Source organism: Cyprinodon variegatus, unplaced genomic scaffold, assembly GCF_000732505.1.
Source record: "Cyprinodon variegatus isolate N-32 unplaced genomic scaffold, C_variegatus-1.0 Scaffold1516, whole genome shotgun sequence".
Lineage (NCBI taxonomy): Eukaryota > Metazoa > Chordata > Actinopteri > Cyprinodontiformes > Cyprinodontidae > Cyprinodon > Cyprinodon variegatus.
Genome location: NW_015151969.1, coordinates 103,553 through 123,777, shown reverse-complemented (window position 1 = coordinate 123,777; position 20,225 = coordinate 103,553). Strand labels below are relative to the sequence as shown.

General features: G+C 42.0%; 1 protein-coding gene across 1 annotated transcript in view; it reads right to left on the bottom strand.

The window, feature by feature from the left end:
- LOC107103735 (ATP-binding cassette sub-family A member 2-like) overlaps positions 1 to 20,225 on the bottom strand; it is an 83,437-nt gene that overhangs the window by 14,214 nt on the left and 48,998 nt on the right. Inside the window, exons 16-30 of the mRNA XM_015403544.1 lie at positions 16,337 to 16,527; positions 14,484 to 14,634; positions 14,194 to 14,398; positions 13,949 to 14,113; positions 13,637 to 13,817; positions 13,332 to 13,544; positions 11,084 to 11,280; positions 9,644 to 9,817; positions 9,338 to 9,537; positions 6,218 to 6,338; positions 5,839 to 6,129; positions 4,786 to 5,001; positions 4,596 to 4,698; positions 2,801 to 3,126; positions 1,439 to 1,652 (exon numbers count right to left, since the gene is read on the bottom strand). Coding sequence (XP_015259030.1) covers positions 1,439 to 1,652; positions 2,801 to 3,126; positions 4,596 to 4,698; positions 4,786 to 5,001; positions 5,839 to 6,129; positions 6,218 to 6,338; positions 9,338 to 9,537; positions 9,644 to 9,817; positions 11,084 to 11,280; positions 13,332 to 13,544; positions 13,637 to 13,817; positions 13,949 to 14,113; positions 14,194 to 14,398; positions 14,484 to 14,634; positions 16,337 to 16,527 — 2,948 coding nt within the window. The remainder of the gene's footprint in view (positions 1 to 1,438; positions 1,653 to 2,800; positions 3,127 to 4,595; positions 4,699 to 4,785; positions 5,002 to 5,838; positions 6,130 to 6,217; positions 6,339 to 9,337; positions 9,538 to 9,643; positions 9,818 to 11,083; positions 11,281 to 13,331; positions 13,545 to 13,636; positions 13,818 to 13,948; positions 14,114 to 14,193; positions 14,399 to 14,483; positions 14,635 to 16,336; positions 16,528 to 20,225) is intronic.

Sequence of the window (20,225 nt, the reverse complement as noted above, 5' to 3'; positions counted from 1 at the left end):
AATTTTTCACCAAGATCTTGCATTGATGATGGTAGAGTCTGACCGCTGCGCAAAGCCTTCTCTAGCACATCCCAAAGATTCTCAATGGGGTTGAGGTCTGGACTCTGTGGTGGCCAATCCATGTGCAAAAATGATGAGTCATGCTCCCTAAACCAGTCTTTCACAATTTGAGCCCGATTAATCCTGGCATTGTCATCTTGGAATATGCCTGTGCCATCAGGGAATAAAAAGTCCATTGATGGAATAACCTGGTCATTCAGTATATTCAGGTAGTCAGTTGATCTCATTCTTTGAGCACATACTGTTGCTGAACCTAGACCTGACCAACTGCAGCAACCACAGATCATAACCCCGCCCCCACAGGCTTGGACAGTACAGTAGGCACTAGGCATGGTGGGGGCATCACTTCACCTGCCTCTCTTCTTACCCTGATTGGCCCATCACTCTGGAACAGGGTAAATCTGGACTCATCAGACCACATGACCTTCTTCCATTGCTCCACAGTCTAATCTTTATGCTCCCTAGCAAATTGAAGCCTTTTTTTCACTGATTAGTGGTTTTCTTACGCTACACAGCTGTTCAGTCCCAATCCCTTGAGTTCTCTTCGCATTGTGCGTGTGGAAATGCTCTTACTTTCAGTATTAAACATAGCCCTGAGTTCTACTGTTGTTTTTCTTCCATTTGATCTCGCCACACGTTTAAGTGATCCACGATCACAATCATCAAGGATGTTTTTCCTGCCACATTTCTTCCTTGAAGATGATGGGTCCCCACTATCCTTCCAGTTTTTAATAATGCGTTGGACGGTTCTTAACCCTATTATAGGAGTTTCTGCAATGTCTTTAGATGTTTTCTCTGCTTGATGCATGCCAATGATTTCACCCTTCTAAAACAGACCAACATCTTTTCCACGATCACGGGATGTGTCTTTTGACATGGTTGTTTAGAAAAATGAGAAGCAAGTCATTGCACCAGTTGGGGTTAAATAACTCGTTGCCAGCTGAAAAATAATCGCCCATGCAGTAATTATCCAATAGGAGGCTCGTACCTATTTGCTTAGTTGAATCCAGGTGGCGACTTTTTTTTTTTGGCCAGGCAGTTTTATAATGTGCAATTTACCATTTGATACCCGGTGCAATTACCTGTTTCTCTATATTTGACACCCAGTGCAATAAATACATATATAAATATCCATCTATATAAATACAGATGTAAACACCCTGTGCAATAACTCTGTATAATAATCCTGTTATAAAAAAAAAAAAACCTGTCATATGTGGACGAACTTTTATATCCTGTAAATATTGCATGCACCTTTTTCTTCCTTTGGCACCTTCTTCTCTTTTGACTATTTGAGCTGATGTAACTTTCTCCACTGCAAGATCAATAAAGTCAATCAATCGATCAGGTTTTCATCAGGTTGCCTGTTCAGTCCTACCTGTGGAGCCGCACTCTGTCTGAGGTGAAGAGCAGATACTCGGAGACGTTTCGGCCTGTGATGTCCACCAGGATGTCCCCTGTCACCACTTTCATGAGAGGGGGGCGTCCTCCGACCCCACTGGGGCAGGAGAAGCCGGTGCCCTGCATCGAACAGGTGCATCGGACTGGCTCATGGATGGACAGCGGGAGGGTGGGAGGAGATGTGACAGGCTCTGAGGAAACCACAGATTTATTACACTCAGCAGACTTTTCAGCCATATTTACCAAGGAGGTTAACATTTCAGTCCTGTCTGTTTCATGGCAGCAGGATAACTTGAACGGTTACACTGCAAAAAATTGGAATCTAAATAAGTAATTTTTTTCTTGGACGGAGGAGGGAGAATGAGACAATTTGCTAATGGAACAAAACAATTTACAAAGTGCCCCTCATGCCAAAGAACAATTCAGTGCCTGTAATTTGTTTTGACTCTGATTACTTTCCATTATTGTAAGTAAGGGGTAACGCACGCTGCCCAGATCAGAACAGGGCTGATTACCGTGCAATAATGATGAACGACTGAGTGAAATCCATCAATCTCTGTTTATTTAACTGAACTGTATGGTTGAATACTTTTCTCCATGACCTTTCTCATTTAATATCAGATTTACTGGCCTAAACACAGCTTCTCTTTTCAGATCCAAGACATTTCTTTGGGCCTCTTTACCACTTATAAATAATAACCTGCAAAGATCCACAACTTATCACCCTTAAAAGAAATTCAAGAAATGAAGGTTCAGGTAATTGGATCCATTTCCCTCTGGTGGTACTGAATGAATAAATTAAATTAGTGCTGTAATCAGACACTTGAATACAACATGTCACTCAAGGCCAAGGATCTCAAACCACGCAGTAGATCTAAGTTAAAATACTCACAGGGGTTAAAGGCTGGATTATGGCATCAGATTACAACAAAAGTGAACCACGAGTGTATTTTCATTCACCACAAGCGTAAATAACATTAAACAAGCGTATTTAGCACTAAACGCGCACACCGAGCATACAGTGGCAAAATCTCTACAAATAGACTGAATGTTTTTAAGCCATCCAGAGGTCTCCATCCCACCACTAAGCTCCAGATTGAACCACAGTGTTCTACTTTTTTTATGCATCATTAGTGCAGATTTGTGCAGTTGTGCTGCTTTTGTTTTTAAAACGTAATCTTTTTTAACTTCCACCAATGATGCCACCAGCCAAGCATGACAAAATGATGCAGTGCGATGCGGTGATGCTAAAAGGGACAACGTTTTGGAACAAAAGCGGAGAAGAAGGGGGTTATAAACGGGGATATAAAAGGGGAAAGCGCACAGTTTTTGGACTCACCGTGAACAGTAGTTGGAGGGGCAACAGTAAAGTTCCACAACCCATCAACAAAACGAGGGTCTGGATCATCTGAAGGAGCTGGGGAAGGTGGCGGGGGGACGAAGTTGGACAGAGGGACCCCCTGGGTGAAGGAGTCCAGACACATGGAGTCAAAGTACTGGGCAGCCAGAGTCTTGGAGTCATTGGCACTGGGGTTGAGGGTCTGGGCTAGCTGGTCCAGGGTGCTGTTAAAGGGAGTCTTGAGGACGCATGTTGCCCCCACACCCGAGGGGAGACGGAGGGTGTTGATGATCTTCTGTGGACGGGCATCTGGTGACAGCTTACTCCTGCAGCTCCAAAATTCAGACAGTTAGAAGCCCACAGCCACATTTATTACTATATTTATTCCAGGACAAGATGTTCACCAGTAGGACCAGACGACCAGCAGGATCTAAAAGGACTAATGTCTGCATTCATCAGTAGGAGAATTGATCCCTGCAGAGGTGTCTTAACAGGTTTGTCTAAATAGTGGATCAGACAGCTGCAGCTGATCCAAATACTACCTGCGTTCTCGCTACGACTAGGAAATTGGAGAACATCAACCCAGAAGTCCTCCACCAGTTCCCAGTATCTCAGAGAATACTTTAAAATAATTATGTTAGTTTATAAATCACAGAAAACCTGAAACATACATTATAGACTTTAGCCTCTTTCCCACTTAAAATAGCAGGCTAACGTGTTTATCAAACATGGGTTGAGCCAGTAACAGTCGGCACTTGGGTCCCGTCTCATTGGTAAAGAAAGCTGGCCTCTGACCCATGCCGCTGCGTCTCTGGTGACATCATCACACTGGTTTAGCGTTGATGATGTCACCCGAGGGACAGATTTCAGGAAAGTAAACAATGGAGAGCAACATGTAAGGAAGCCAGGGCGTGGTCGTTTCAGTATTTTATTTGTCCAAATCCCTCTCACCAGAGCTGTTCCAAGTTTATCGAATGCAAACGGAGTTGTTTGGGCTTCTTAGAACAGACATGGCACGGTGTGTTGACATGCGTATGTTGGGTTCAATGGTATCATGTAAATCAGAGGCTAGACCCTGGCCTGACGCTCCCACAGCATGCCAATCAGAGCCAAGGCTATTTTAACGCAGGTTGCTTGCCTTTTGACTCTGGTAGACACACGTCAGTAAGTTGATACCGCTGCCACTAAAAGCCTATTGTTCCCGGGATTAAATGGGTTCTTCGGCCGGTAAGAAAAGGAGACTGTTGTCAGTGAATCAACAGCCAGACCTTCTAGGTCTTCCAGATCAGATCTACTCTGTACACCCAGAACCAAACTGGAAGTAGCAGCATTTAAATCTTATGCTAAACTAATCTGAAATAAAATCCCCAAAAAGCTGCATAAACCTGAAGCCCTAAACTAATTTAAACTGCTGTCAAAAGTTAAAGCATCTCTCCTTTTAAAGTTTAAATTTTTAATTAGTGTGGCCTCAGATTAACATTAAAAGGTTTAAAGTTTAGAGTCAAACTAACATGCATGACTTCTAACAAGCCACTGCTATTTACTCTCTTTAGTCTTGTTACTAACATCTGTTATAAACTTATCTTCTGTGTTGTTATAAACAGGATAAAGGTTTAATGAATCTCAAAGAGTGCTTTAATGCAGCACTGGTCTTCAGCTTCAAATTAGCCACATCCACATCAGCATTTACAGCGTTTTCTATGTACCCTCCTTAAGGCTAACCCTGTTACATCTTTGAGTCATGGCCAGAATTTGACCTTTTAAGCTGCATCACAATGAATACAGGTGCTGTTACCTGTACTGGGGTCTGTCTTCATTGGCGTAGGGAATGAAGTTGCCTCTGGGCTGCGTGTAATTATGATACTGAGAGGGAGACAAGATCAGCGGCGGCAGATCTCCTGTGAAACACAACAAGCCCAGCCTTCACCACCACCATCACATGTTGAGGCGTTCTAAAGAGCACGGCTGCAGTTATCAGAACTTACCGATCTCTGGGACCGATAGGGCCACGGTCATAGCAACACAGACGAAGAAAGCAGGTAGAAGGATCTGAGAGAAAAGGCCCTTCGTGTTCCTCTTGGCACAGTGGAACCTCTTTATGATGAGGCCATGAAACTGACTGAGCTTCAGCCACCAGCCCTCCAGCTTGAAGCTCCCCTGACCTTCTAGGACCTCTGGCTCTGAGGGATTCTCTGCATCGCCTGCAGGGGAGAGAAATTATTCTAAAATACTATAATTTCATATATAGATTTAACCGTTTATGCCTTTATTGTAAAACCCATACATTTATGGATTAGGTAAATTAATTGTGATGAGGACAAGATGCGAATCTTATGTTCGTTATAACTTGAGATAGAGCATTGGAATGGCAAGATACATTTCAAGGTGTAAATACTTGTGTTTTTAATTAAAGTAGAACATTATCTCTTAAGTTATGAAGAAGATTTTAATGAGTGATTAGAATTTTGCAACTATTTATTTAAAAACAAATGGTGTGGTGGAAATTACAATGAATGGACCATACAGACAACAAACCTTTCTTTTTAAAAACTTTATGGAGCATTATAATAATAAATAAATACATTATTAAATAATAATAAATTAATTGCAGTTGTGCATAGGTGGTACTAAGGGTGGGAGAGATGGGGTGGCACCACCGCAAAATGCTTAGCATGTAAATTATAGTTAGAAACATGTCAAAAGTTGTCTAAAAAAGTGTTATTTTATAATATTACCACATTGTTGTAATAATAAAATTAGATAAATAAAATGAGAGAGAAAAAGGGCCTTGTATATGTATCTATAAAATGAAAAAGAACAAACGTGAAAAACCATAGAACAGAAATTCAATTCAAAATTGGGGAATTTCATTAGTGTTAGGGTAATCTTTGAAGTAGGCGGCATTTTCTTCATTTAAAGCTTTAACTTTTCAGTAAATCAGAGTTTTTTGGCTGCATGATAAAAGTTTTATTGTGCTAGTGAACCATGAGAGTTATTTTCCCCTTCCATCCCTGCTTCTCATCGCAGTGATGTCTCACCTCTCAGGCTGGCTGAGTCTGACTCCTGGCCATTTTCAAACAGAGGGCAATAATCTCCATAGAAGTCTGCATACAGCCCTCCTTCATCTCCACGCACGGAGCCCACCGAGGAGGAGGACCTCAGGGAAGCCTGGCTCTGGCTGAGCCTGGAGCTTTGCACCAGATTGCTCAGTTCAACCTCAGACTTCTCATTGTGCACCGAGGGTTCGGTCTCAGGCTGTGGTCCAGATTGGACTTCTGATCCTGCGGAGAGTTTCCCCAAAGAGCTGCCCCCAGGAGAGCTCTTCATCTCTGCAAAGAGATGAAAAATCCACAACTAGGTGTCAGCAGGAAAAGAAAAGTACAATAGTGATCACCGTGCAAGGGAGGAGGGCATCACCAGCGTCACTGTTGTCCATAGACTGGTCCTCCTCAGAGACTTTGAGGAACACCTCCTCTAATGTGGTGTCCATCACTCCAAAGCTGGTGAGCGCCAGGCTGGCCAGGCTCTGCTCCAAAGCCTGCAAACAAAAGCCTGGAGATGTTTTTTCATTTAAAGCTCTCCCTATGATGCTTTGGCGATAAATAATCTACATGACTTTATCAGAACTCTTATGGACAGCATCACTTTCCTTCTGCATGGGAAAGTGTTCCTTTCCACTGTCGCTACAAGCATGCTTGGTGTGAGGGATTATTAAGTCAATGAGTCGATGCAATCACCTGGTTTTCCTTAGATAGAAAGCTTTGAGCCACTCTGACTGGTTGATCTATTTGAATTGTCTCTGTCAAATGCCTTGAGATGCAGTGGTGGAAAGTTACTAAGTAAATTTACTTTATTACTGTATTTTATCAAGTGCTTTTTGGAGTATCTTAACTTGAGTAATTTTTTCGGGGGTTCTTATAACTTTCTACTCCACTACATTTCTAGGAAGCTGTTAGTTACTTGATCATTTTGGCTCAGCTTAGCTTCATAATCCAGTGTTGCTTTTGTTCTTTCTTGAAATGCAATTTCCACGTTGCAGATAGCAGCCATTAGGACTAAATCTGGACACCAAGATTTTAGAGATTTGCATGACGTTAAACAAATGTAAGAAAAAAATATGTGGGCAGATATTTTTAGTAGCTTATAAATGTTATTAAAGTGTTAGTTGTTGCCATGTGGCCAAATTGTTCAGCAGGATGAGCTTTCAAAACCTCTCGAGTTCCAGTTTCTAACAGATTTGACCTTTAACCCATATGTATGGAGGACCGACACTGCCATATATAAAAATAAATACAGAAATAAATAAATGCTCAGTAAATAAATAAGCATGCAATTAATTGCCACCAAAAATACAATAAACTAATAAATGTAAGTAGAAATTAAATTATACAGTGAGACATAAATGTAAATAACTCTTTTAATTAGCTTCTTTATTTATTTGCCTTTGTCATATTTACCTTATTTATTTTTTTGTCCTTTATAATCTTCAACTTTATTTTTTAATTACTTATATTTTTAAGTATTTATTTATTTGCATATTATAATATTTTTGTCTGTTTTATTCTTCCTTTGTATTATTTTACACTAGTTATTTATTCGCCGCTATTTATTTCTGCCTGCCCTTAGTCCTCCATATATATCCCATATTCAAAGTGTGAGGGGAATCAAGACTCTCCTGTTTTCTCTTTGGTTTCTAAATAAGAAATAACGATAAAAAAAAAAAAAAAACAGCCCTTTTTTGTGGCATTTTTATGCTGAAATTCTTTCCAGATGGTGTAGAATCTGTAGCGGGAAGTTTTACCCATCAATACAGCAGGAGGTTTCTGAAAGTTACCGGTTCTTTAAAAGGATGCAGAAATGTAAAGATATTATTTGTATTTTTGAATATTAAAGTATTTTTAAATGCATGTCATTTTAAATACTTCAGTATTTTCAAAATCGAGTACTTCAATACTTTAACTTGAGTAGATGTTTAACCGAGTAACTTTTACTTGTAGTTGAGTAAGTAACTATTTGCATCAATACTTTGACCAAATGTACTACTGTTGAGTACTTCATCCACCACTGTTGACATGACGAGTGTTTGGAATTGGTGCTATATACAGTAGCAGCCATTCAACATGGCACTTCCAAGTCAAACTCCACCCAAATGGCAGCCCACTTCCCTTCAACTCCCTGCAGAATCCCCTCCAACTTCCAGGCACTGGAGTGACCCCGTCTTGCACGTTTTTGTACTCTGACTCCCCTCTTTCATTGAGTTACAGGGTCTGACCAGGAGATGGCGCTTTCTTAATCTCCACAAATCATGACAGAATATTTTAGTACAAATATTGATGTTTATAAAGGAAATGTAGGGGACCAGCCAAGGACCCATCAAGGAAAGTGGGGAAATTTTGAATGGCTACTACTGTGAAACTGAAAACTGAAATGAACTGGATTCAGAGTTAAACTGCTGAAATAAAAACGCATCTGCGTCACTGTTCTCTGTTGTCACCAGGTGAGGCATTTCCCTCTAAATTCTTCTGATCTAATGCTCCTCCTCTTTCTGCCTGTTTAAATTAGGGGTGGGTATTGGCAAAGAAGTCATGATTCGATTTGAGTCACGGTTCACATGCCACGATACGATTCGATCACGATGCATCACGATACTTGAAATATTGCGATGCATCGCGATGCGTTGCGATATTTTCACCGAACACTGTAAGAAAAAGATACAGCCCTAACCAGTGGCTGACTGGCTGGGTGTGATCTGGATCGTGTCTTCAATTGATACATAACTGAAAGGAACTGAATTCATACATAGCTGTATTTATGGAAACGACTTTTGGAGGTTTTGCCATGAAAACAAATACTGGACAGAAATATTACTATTACTGGCGTGGACACACTGACAAAAAGATCTTAGGATTCATCAAACTTAAAATAACAAATTAAGGATAATCAGTGCCGTTTACATGGCCTCAGTGGTCCTTTTACAAATTACATGCATCTTATCAATTTCATTTTTACCTTATTTGTTTTTTAAGCCAGAATGCATCCAAGCATCTGATTTGAAATGTGATGGAACCGGGGGCCGAATTTTCTCAGTCTCCTCCATATTTTGTTTATGAATGACTCGTCTCAGTTTCCCGCGGCCGGACATGCTTGTGACACAAAGCAGCGAGCGTCAACACATCTGCAGCGACATCTGCTGGACTGGAAGTTGTATTCCACTTGAATTGGCTGATGTGCGCCAACCATTATTGTATTTTATTTGTTCTTTTTTTTTTTTTATAATCGATTCTTGCCTTCAAGAATCGATGCAGTAGATGACAAAAATTAGAATTGTGATGCATTGTCATGACGATTATTTTGCACACCCTTAGTTTAAATCATAGAAAAGAATTTGGTTCAATCAAGAATGAAGAAACCCTTAGTGCAACAATAACAGTCCTCATTTAGTGGCTAATTAGAGGTTGATCCCATTTAGTCCGGCCTTTGAGGAAACTGTCAAACGCTGATGGAATGGCAACTCCCACTGAAATCAGTTTTTCATACCTGGAACAGCCTCTCAAAGCAGCCCTTCTTGACGGACTCGGAGGGCAGGATGTAGGAGAGCTCCGTGTTTGAGTCGGACACCAACAGGCAGGAGGCCACAAACTGCTGAATGAACCGGGTGACCCGAGCTTCTGAGCAGGGCGACAGCGCAGAGGAAGGGGACGATGAGGAGGAGGGAGGCTTCGGCTGGCTGCCCTGGCCTGGACGGTCAAACACAGAGGACTCTTTAAAGCATTTGAAGAGGTCGGTTTATTTGGAACAAAAGTCTACAGAAATAAAAGATGGAGGGAAACTGTAAATGCGCACCTCTGCCTTCTCTTTGCTTCTTGACCAGAGTCAGTTTGTACCCGTCTCCATAGGTGCTCTTCAGAAACAGAGGCGTTCCACAGCATGTCAGCTTGCCGTGCGAGATGATGGCGATGCGATCTCCCAGAAGGTCGGCTTCATCCATATGATGGGTGGAGAGCAGGATGGTCCGGCCTGGAGCAAAGGCACAAAAAAACAGACCGCCGCAGCATCACTCTGATGAACGGGAGGATACACAGCAAGGATTTCTGTTCTACGAGTTTTTTTGACAGTTTGAGCAGAACACGCTTGGAAGAGAAAAAAGAAGAAGAAATTAAGTTAGTGAAGTGAGACACTTCCAGAGCCGGATACTAGCTTCATGTTAGTGGTAAAACCATCCCCATCCCTAACCTCGTGAGACCATCCTGATCTCGCGAGCTTTCAAGGTTTCACTCGCAAATCAGTCTGGAGACTCTCCCTTAACGAAAATTTGTAGCCGTTCACCAAACGAACGTCCAATCAGCGTTGGCTTTGAGGCGGGTTGAGGTGTGACGCAACGAGAACAGTTCAGTCTAAAGAACATGGCGGCTTCAGCCGATGAAACTAGCGTTAGCGTGGCTATCGAGCAAGTTTTATCGGAATTACAGAGTATTTCTTCACTGAAAGAAGAGCAAAACACTGCTCTGGAGGCTTTTCTCAGAGGAAAAGATGTTTTTGCTCTTCTCCCGACTGGTTTCGGCAAGAGTAGCCTGGCTTGTGGTTGTGTTTTCGTCGTCGCTCTGTTAGTACGTCATATGCTTCGTTGATCTGATTGGTTTATTTGGCCCGTCTATCACCAACATAGGCCAATCAGCTAACCAGTATTTTCGCCCCTTCCCAAAATTTCTTCAACGGAAGGTTTCCAGATGGATATGCGGAGCAAATCCATCTGGCGGAGTCAGGTTACCCCATCCCTCCCAAACACCAGACTGCATTTAAGCGTTAGTTTTTAGGCTAAATCTGGTCAGTTGCTCATAGTCTTAATTTAGTCCATAAATCATGGTTGAAAATTGGGCTGTGTTTTGTGATTTTGTCCCAATTTAGTCCAATAATAGATGTTGAGAAGACGTTAAAAATCCTATTTTCAACATCTTTTCAACTATCTGAAAATTACGCCTTTTTTTCCCCCTTTCACTTTTCAACCAAATGTAGACGTTGTTTAGAAACAAATCATGTCCTTTTCCACCAATTTTTACTCGCTGGGATGCCGGTGGGTAGAGCTGGTGAACAGGCAACAGCCATGGTGGACAGCCCTGGCCAAGAACCTAAGCAGAACTTTCCCTGCATCAGTGAGAGGACAACATACCTGCATCTAAAAAACTGCAGACTTTCCAGGCAAACAGAAGCTAAACCACAGTTATGACACAATTAGGACGATTGAACTGTGTCAGACAATTGGTCTGGATCTGCTGCATCACCCACCCTGTTTGTACTTCAGGATGAGGTCCCAGATGGCCCTGCGGGCATAAGGATCCACCCCTGCTGTGGGTTCATCCAGGATCACGGCCCTGGAGCCGCCGACAAAGGCAATGGCCACGGACAGTTTCCTCTTCATCCCTCCTGACAATGTCTGGACCAAGCTGTGGCGCTTGTTGGATAACTCCAGGTCCACAATCATCCTGGACACACAATCATATAAATGTTTTTTCTCCATAAACAATTCAGAAATAAGTTAACATTTCTTAAATTAAGTGTATTTAACCTTAATTTGAGTAAGTAAATAAGATGATCTGCCAATGGAATGAGATTGTCTACTCTTAAAATAAGATAATTACATAATATGCACTTGAAATAAGGCAATGCAATTGTTTTTTATTTTATTTTAAATGTAAATTGTCTTGTTCCACTGGCATAGTGCCTCAATCACCTCCTCGATTCAAGAAAAAATGCACTTATTTTAGGAAAAGATGACCTATCTAGATTGACTTTTGCTAGAGTCAGAGCAGAACTGTGCTGCCTTCACATTTAGCTGGGTTCTGCATCATGTTTGGGTCGGACCATATGGTTCTGAGACCCACTTGGAGGTGAAACAATGGACATTTCTTAGAGCATTTTCAGGGCTCATATTTATCTTTTTTTTACTGCAAAAACGACCTAAAAATAAGTCAACGTTTCTTAAATTATGGGTATTTGTAAAGTGCCTGGAGATGACGTCTTGTGAATTGGTGTTATATAAATAAACTGAATTGAATTGAATAAGTGCTTCTTTAGTGCCTTAAACATTGTTATTTGTTCCCCCCTTACCACCACCACCATGATTTGAACCAAAGTTCTCTACATCCTAACTGCTTTTTTTGAGCAGCTTTCATTTCTGATTTATATCTTTTTACATAAACTGATCACATCCATGTTTTGTGTTGGTCAGCACTACCACTGGAGGTAATTGATGACATCATTAATTATTTATCATCAAGTCTTTCTGCTCAGAATGATGCATGCTAAATTTCACTATTAATTGCTTGGTTTTGTAGGTAAACATCCATTAGTTCATTTAAAAGAAGATAATTGTTTGAAGGTAATTGTCAAATCTCATTTTGAGAAATTATTACTAGATGGTAATTTCCACTGATCACAAATGTATTTAAGTTTCCCCCAAAATAATTAAATGTTATACTCCTCGAAATAAATTTTCAGGAATCCAGTTTGTGTGGTCTGTTTTGTGTCTGTCTCTCCCTCCACCACCAGGTGGCGCCCTGTCTTTGTTGGTCCTCCCTGCACACCTGCGGCTCTTTGGATCATTATCTGGAGGAGTACTTAAGCAGTGGACTGTCACTACCTCGACGCCAGAGTGTTTGCCAGTTTTGGGTACTCTAGCCATGCTTAGATTAGCAGAATCTAACCTAAGTCTTTGTTCCACTAAGTCAAACTGAGTCTTTGTTTCTCTGAGTCTAACCGTGTTTTTTTGTCTTAGCCTTTGGCAGGAAGTCCTCCTGCATACTGGATGTTTGGGCCTTCTTCTCCTGGAAGGATTGTTTATCGAGTTCACACTGAGCAGGGGAGAAACCTCCACATGTGCCGTTCAAGTCCCTCACGGAAATCCAAGTGACAGTCCGCTCCAGTGCTCCTCCAGGTCCAAAGAATGTCTCCCTGTCCACTCTTCGACATGTTCCCTCTTCTCTGATCAACCCACACAGACTGGATGCTAGTTAGAGAAGAACTCCCCCAAACGTGAGTCCCTCACTAGCATTTTCCCCACTGCATTCAAGATTCCCACAGTTCCTGAACTCACCTCTGTGTACTTCCCTCCTCCCTTTCAGTTCCGGTTCACCAGCCCTCTGAGTACACTGAGTTTCCTAAATCCAACCCCCGCTGGTTTTATCAATAAACCTGTTCAAACTTTTGCCTTGCTCTCTGAGTGGTTTACTGCATTTTGGGTCAGATCCTTAAGTAAATCATGACATAAATAAAATTAGACCGTAAACCCTTAAAAAGGCCGGCGTTAGTAGTTTCTCTTTTAGCATTTGGTCTTTTTTGGTTCAAATCTGAGCTTAATAAGGGGATGTGACCTAAACAATATCTTCAATGTCTCACAAACAAATGAGCACAAACAAAAATGAATTCTAACATTGCAGATCTGCATTAAGCATTTAGGTTATTTGCAGGTTGTTGTGATGTTGCTGGGGAATCCACTTCACTCAGCCTTCTGTGGGTTCAGCAGCTTCATACTAACTTGTCCATCTCCTTGCGTATGTCCTCCTCTGCCATGCCCTTGAGCCTGGAGTAGAACCACAGGTGCTCCTCCACGCTCAGCTTGTCAAACAGAACATTGTGCTGCGGACACATGCCCAGGTTCTGACGGATCCGCTCCATTTCAGTCCGGATGTCGTGGCCATAAATGGTGGCAGAGCCAGAGGTTGGAGGAAACAAGCCGGTCAGGATGGACCTGTGAAGACGAACGCAGAGACGTGGTGAAACCTGCACAGATGCAATGAACCACAACACCAATGCTTCCCAGCTGGAACTCCTCCTCCTTACATGGTTGTTGTCTTCCCAGCTCCGTTGTGTCCCAGGAAGGAGACCACCTGGTTTTCGTAGAGGTTGAGGCTCAGCTTGTTGAGGGCCAGTTTGCTGCCAGTCTTGTACACTTTGGTGAGTTTGTCTATGCAGACCACCAGGGGCAGGTGGGTCGGCTCCTCCTCCATGCCCCGCATCTCCTCTGGAGGTAAAAGGAAAGTTCTGACATTTATTTTGGATGAAAGTTAGAAAAAAACAATAATAAACATTTTTTTTTTCCTGAAACCTTCAGTTTTCAGAGGTTTTGCAGAAGAGAGTTCAAAACAGACGTACCAGACCTCCGCTGGTCCATGGCACACGCCTGATCCTCCTCCATCACACTTAGCCGTGGAGCCCCCCCTCCACACCAGGGCCAATCCCAGGTCTCAACACGTCCACTGCCTGACCAGTAGGACCTCTGCAGGGGGAAGTACCAGGGGCGGGGCAGCCCATACATTCCTGCAGGAGGAGGGAATCGTGTTTAACCGCCCTGAGCGGAGCGGACAGCCGGCAGGATTCAGGAAGCAGGGATTTCTCACCTGGATGAACAGCTTCTATGTACCAGGTTAACACTGCGTAAACCCCGGCATCAATGATCAGCATCATCATGGAAAGGCTTAGGTTAAAGTCGTCGCCCTCTACTGGAGACTGGCTGATGGTGCGCCACTGGATGCCTACACCAGCCACCTCATACAGAGCAAAGTACTTAGAGCCCAGACCAAAGGCTGTGGTGGACATTAGGGACTGAAACCAAGACAGAAAACAGGTTAGGAAACATCCGGTTCAACAGCAACGCATGAAGGACGAGGAAAATTAGAAAAGCTCTTACAGCGATACACTTCTCAAAGGCAGTGATCTTATCGTGGGCCACCTCCTCCCTGATTGCTACGTACATGTAGGGCACATAGCTGAGGAAGTAGATGATTCCTCCACAGGCTGAGGCTAGCTTTGCTTTGGAGTAGATCACCGATACCAAGAAACTGGAGAACAAAGAGAAAATTATTATTTAATCTTAATTGATATCTGCTGCCAAAGGCTTGTGGCCCGCTGGGTCAGCCCCCTGCCTGGAGCACATGGAGGGTGAAAGGTCAGGCTCAATATTACCTTAAGTATTATTAACAGACCCCATATCCCAGCATCTGAATTTAGTAGATTACTCCATCATTAACTGATGATCCTCTAACTGTTGTCACAGAGCCATTGGCCTTCTCTGATTGGACAGATTGTTACACCTCACCTTGTTCCTCAGCCTCAGTCAGGTAGAAGGTCACATAGAGAGGCTCAGGTTATCTTGAGCTATTTCTATAGTTCTGCAGCTATAGGCTTAAGGCTGATTTATACTTTGAAACTAGGTCGTCTGCGTAGGTGTCTCAGTAAACAAATAGACATCCCCGCCCCCTCCGCAGACGCTCCGCTGCACCTCTCCCAAATTGTAGCTGACCGCAGACAGGAGGCCGACTTGTTTTGTTTTTATGACAGCAATTGCGGAAAACAACTTGTGAAGTTCGGCCAGCTAGAAGAGCAAGGTGCACGAGAACGCTGGGACCCTTTTTCCACCTGGATCCCCGCTCTTTTTTGCCGTCATGTCCCTCCGTTGTCGGACTAAATTCACCCCCACTTCCTCTCCGTCTGGGCCGTATCTAGACCCACAGTGTATAGCGCAGACCACGCTCAAAATTTAGCATAAATCAAAATGTCTGCGTCAAGCTCACTGCGACACACTGCTGCGGGAGATAACCAGCCCTTCTGGAGGACATAGGGACTCCTTTTTCACTTTTCTGCTTGATTCTATCTCTATTCTCCCGCTCTGCATAATGTTAGTTCAATGTCTAACGTTCTGCTCTCTCTGCTTTTTCTCATAGTAGCTTCATCTGGTCTGTTCCTGTTTGGCTGTGACTCTATCCTAAAGAGAAATATCAGCTGCTGCCATCAACACCTTTGTTTATAGATGCTGGAGATCAGCCTGTTTTTCAGTGTAGTCCTGTTTCTCTGACTATGACTGGCTGGATGTGCTCTCTTCATACTCTGGGAGCTGGCTGTTTGTTTCCTGGACGGGGCTGCCTGTGGAGCTGGTTGACAGCTGCCTTTTGTATCTATGCTTTTTTTTTCTATGTCTGCTTCTGTCTCCTTGAACCCCAGTGGGCCTCAGCAGATGGCCGCTCACACTGAGCCTGGTTCTGCTGGAGGTTTCTTGCTGTTAAAAGGGAGTTTTTCCTCTCCACTGTCGCTACAAGCATGCTTAGTGTGAGGGATTGCCTTCAAATCAAGGAGTCGATGAAATCAACTGGTTTTCCTTAGATAGAAAACTTTTAATCGATTTCACTGTATCATCTGGTGAATTTCAAAGTGCCTTGAGATGACATGTGTTGTGAATAGGTACTATATAAATAAACTGAAATGAATTTAATTGAATATTTCACAGGTTAATCAGAAGCTGCAACATGATCGATGTTTAATGAAACAATTCACTATCGATTCTTTAAGGAGTATAAACACAATCCAAAATGTGACACACAGGAATTTCATTAAAGCATAACACAATAACATTCTGGGAGTCAATGTGGAAACTGTCCCAATTTAACAGAACTAAGAGAAGCTTTCAAAAAAAGAGTTCAGAAGCTTTTTTTGGGAAATTTTTAAAACTTTGAGTCTGGCTCTAAAAAGTGTTTGTTTAAATCTCACCAGAACATGATGGTGGCCACGGCGTAGATGGTCAGGAAGAGCCAGATGATGAGCGGGTCACTGTGGAGCAGCACCCTGCCGTACTTCAAGATGGCGGTGAGAGCGGTGACGGAGATGGAGAGCTGGACGAAGCCGGTGATGAACCAGGCCACCCAGTGGACTGCATTGTTCAGGCCCATCATCTTCATTACCTGATGAAGGAGTCCAAAGGTTACAGAGTCAGCTAGTTTATCCAACACTCAAATAAGCACATAAACACACCTGAACCACCAAACTCACTCCACTATGGAACACAGCAGAGATGAAGCAGAACTCACAAAAACAAGAGACTTTAATTCATTCTCAGTGGCCGGAGTCTGATAGCAGCTAATCCAGGGCCTCAAAGGGCCTGTTGGACACCCCCCCCCCACTGTGGCCCTTAATAACTTTAGAAAAAAGGATAAAGAACCAACTAATGTTTTAGTGTTGATAAAAACACAAATGCAGCTTTTTTTTATAAAGTGATTCTTCTAAATGTCCATTTAGATCCAAAAGAACCTGTATTATTAATTTAGTTAAATAATCCAAAAAGTTAAAGTTAAAAAAAAAACAATCCACAGGACTTTGTTTCCAAGTTTGAAGCTGTTTCGCTTTCCATCCTGGAAGTTTTTCAACTCAAAATGTCTTGATTAGCGTTGAGTTCCAGGCTTCTATAGAGTAGCCCAACAAAGCCTTGTAATGGCTTATTAAACATGCACATTGAAGCTGGAAAACTAGCTACACCCCTTAATAATGGGAGTCGTTGAGGTCGTTACTGATACTGGTTATTGCTTTGAAAAGGCAGTCGTTAAGGTGTCATTGTTGGCCTAGCTGTTGGCCTAGTTGCAATTGGTATTGGGAAGGAATCAACTCTATCGCTGCATTGTAGGTTTTTGAGAGCTGAAAGTCCACCTCCTCCGTTTAAGGTTGTTTTTTCTCTTTTATTTTTCTTCTTTATTTATTTTTAACAGTGTCCTGTCTGGCAATGTGGCAATAAGAATAATTGTATTGATGCCAAAAAGAGCTCAACAGATTTTACTATCACAAGTGTAGCATTATGGCAATTGCCATATTGCTCCTCTTGTCTCATGCATATAAATTGCTTTATTTTAATTATGCAGGGAGTTTTAGCGATTATATGGACACTGCAATGTAAATAGAACAGAAAAACAGAAGAAGAAAAACAAAAAAAAAGAGAAATGATGAAAGAAAGAGGAGAGAGAAAGGAGACAATGACAAAACATTTTCAGTCTGCTTCATCACCTGTAACAAGATGAAAAAAGAACAGCACAACCGAAAGACACGGTACGAAAAGCAACACCTTGAAACTATCGCTAAGGTAGTATTATTTATTCTGACATGTACTCTGTGTTACCTGAAGATATGAATGTATGGAAGTGAATCTCTGAGTACCTGGAGCCAAGCACCTGTAATTGTTTGTGAGGGTGCACTTGTGCATGTAAAGTTTATGCATAGAGAAAATGCTCAATAGTGGTTGTGAAGAGCCGAAGAGGTGCACCCCCAAGAGCACTGAGTCCAGCGCCGGGAGACCCAGAGCCCCAGGCGCCCAAAGGGACCCCAATAGCGAAAGCACCAAGGAGGGGCCAGCCCAGGAAATCTGACCCCCACCAAGGGAGGAGGAGAGACAGCCCCGAAGAGGCCCCCAGCCACCGCAATGTCTGCGCCCCGGGGAGCCGCGGGGACGGGTCTGCAGGCTCCGTTTTTTTCTCTTTTAACATAAATGGCTTCCTTCACACCCCTTTCAAACCACCTGTCTTCTTTATCTAAAATGTGAACATTCTGGTCCTCAAACGTTCTTTGTCCTTAAGGTTTATGTGGACGGCAGAGGCTTGTCCGGAGGACGTAGTCCGTCTGTGTTGAGTCATGCGTTCCAGAAGAGTCAGTTAGTAGTAGTTAGTAGGTTAGTTAGTAGTAGTAGTAGTAGTAGTTATTAGTTTTTCTTGTAATCAGTTTGAAAACCTTTTCCTTTTTTTGATCATTCTCCAAAATATCAGCATCTGAGTGGGAAAATGTTTAGATTCTCCTTTTGTCTTTTAATAACCTTACATATAAAATGTTTTTTTAATAAAACTATGATACATTTCCTATCAGATGTCTTTTACAGTAATGTTTAAGCCATGTTCGATAAGCCGGACTGAGACGACTAAGATGATCAGATGTTGTTCTTACTTTCATCACTCCTTAAGTTATTTTTCCAGCATTATTTTATTTTTTTTTTCATTTTCTTGCCATCGTCTTTATATTCACAGTTAGCTCATTTGAACAGCCTGGGGATCACATGCAATCAGTGTGTTCCAGGAGCGCGAAATTCTGACACAACTTCCTGAGTTGGTGTTGGAGGCTGAAGCCGAAGCGTTTATCCCGGGAGTTTAACCAGGTGTTCATGATTGGTTCAAACGGGGAGATGTTTTGGTACAGTCTCTCCATGTTGGGATGGAAACACAGAAAGCTTCTTTCTTTGGGAGTTTTGATAGCAAACAGACGCATCTAAACTGAAACTTTAAAGAGTCTCTTTCTTCTGGAAGTCTGCATATGAGGGATCCGACCACAGGCCGACATTAAGCTGGTTAGAGTTCAGAATCTACTGTATCTACACTCATTATACAGGAGAGCAGTGATAGCATGAAGTCAGACTGTCAAACAAAAGCACATTCAAACATTGAGAGCATAAAAACAAAGACATTTTATGCTGTTGCAAATTTAATAAAAGGATCTTTCAGTTCAGAGCTGATCATCTTTAACAGTTAAATCCCAGTTTAGTAACTAATGATGTGCATTCTGAATCAGAGATATGTGAGGAACAGAAGAATTAATCTCTTCAAGGAAGAGGGGTCAAAAATAATCATATTCTTTAATTAAAAGTACAGATACTGGTGTAAAAAGATTCAAAGTACCAATTAAACTCCTCCACATATGTAAAAAAGTACAAGTTGTACATTGCACCTAAAGGTCAAAGCTATAACTGTTAAATATGCTGGAATGAGGGCGATGTAAAAATGTTTCAGCCTCATCAGAAAACCTTCCCTCTCCACTCTGCTGTGTGATGTCATCCATTCTAAATCTGTTTTTCCCTCAAACCTTGTGGTGCTTTAAGGCTGATTTTCAGTTTTTGGAAGATGAAGAATTTATCTACAAAGAAAATTTTAAACTGTGTTTTTAGGTGAATATATGACCACACAGCGAAGCCTCAAGAAAAGTGGATTTTTCTTCTTTCTCCCCTCTCCCTATTCATTTTTATGCATAGATTTTTGTTGTCAAAGTAACTTTAATTGCTTAGAAAAGTAATAGCAGCATCTCTAGACCGAGCCGGACGTTTTAATTCCTATATTAATATCTCTAATGGGCATTTCATACCCATGCATTGCTTATAGCAGGCACCAACTAAACAGAAGACCTGTATAATCAGCAGATTACCTGTAGAGATACAGTAATTAAAATGTCAACGTTGCAAAATTATACAGATTGAAACAGAATATGAAACATAATCCTCATATATTCTAACAGATGGGGAATGCCTTACGTTTCAGAATCTGATTCGTCTTTGCAGCGTTTTCGTTCTTTTCTCCATCATTGTTTGTCTATAAACTAACTGGGCTCCAATGTGACTGATTCTCTTAGCTCTTGACTTTTACTATTTAGCTGCCGCTGTTACATCATTTAATTATCAATGTGTTTAGAACCAACAGGCAAGGTTGGAGAAATAAAGGAGCGGAAAGAACAGATATTTGAATATTATTTATTTGTTAAAATGTAGAGAATAAAAATAAAAAGTCCTGAGAAAAAATAAATACTTAACCATTTATAGGGCAAGTTACCGTGCCCTATAAAGGGAGTCCCCCCCGTCCCTCAT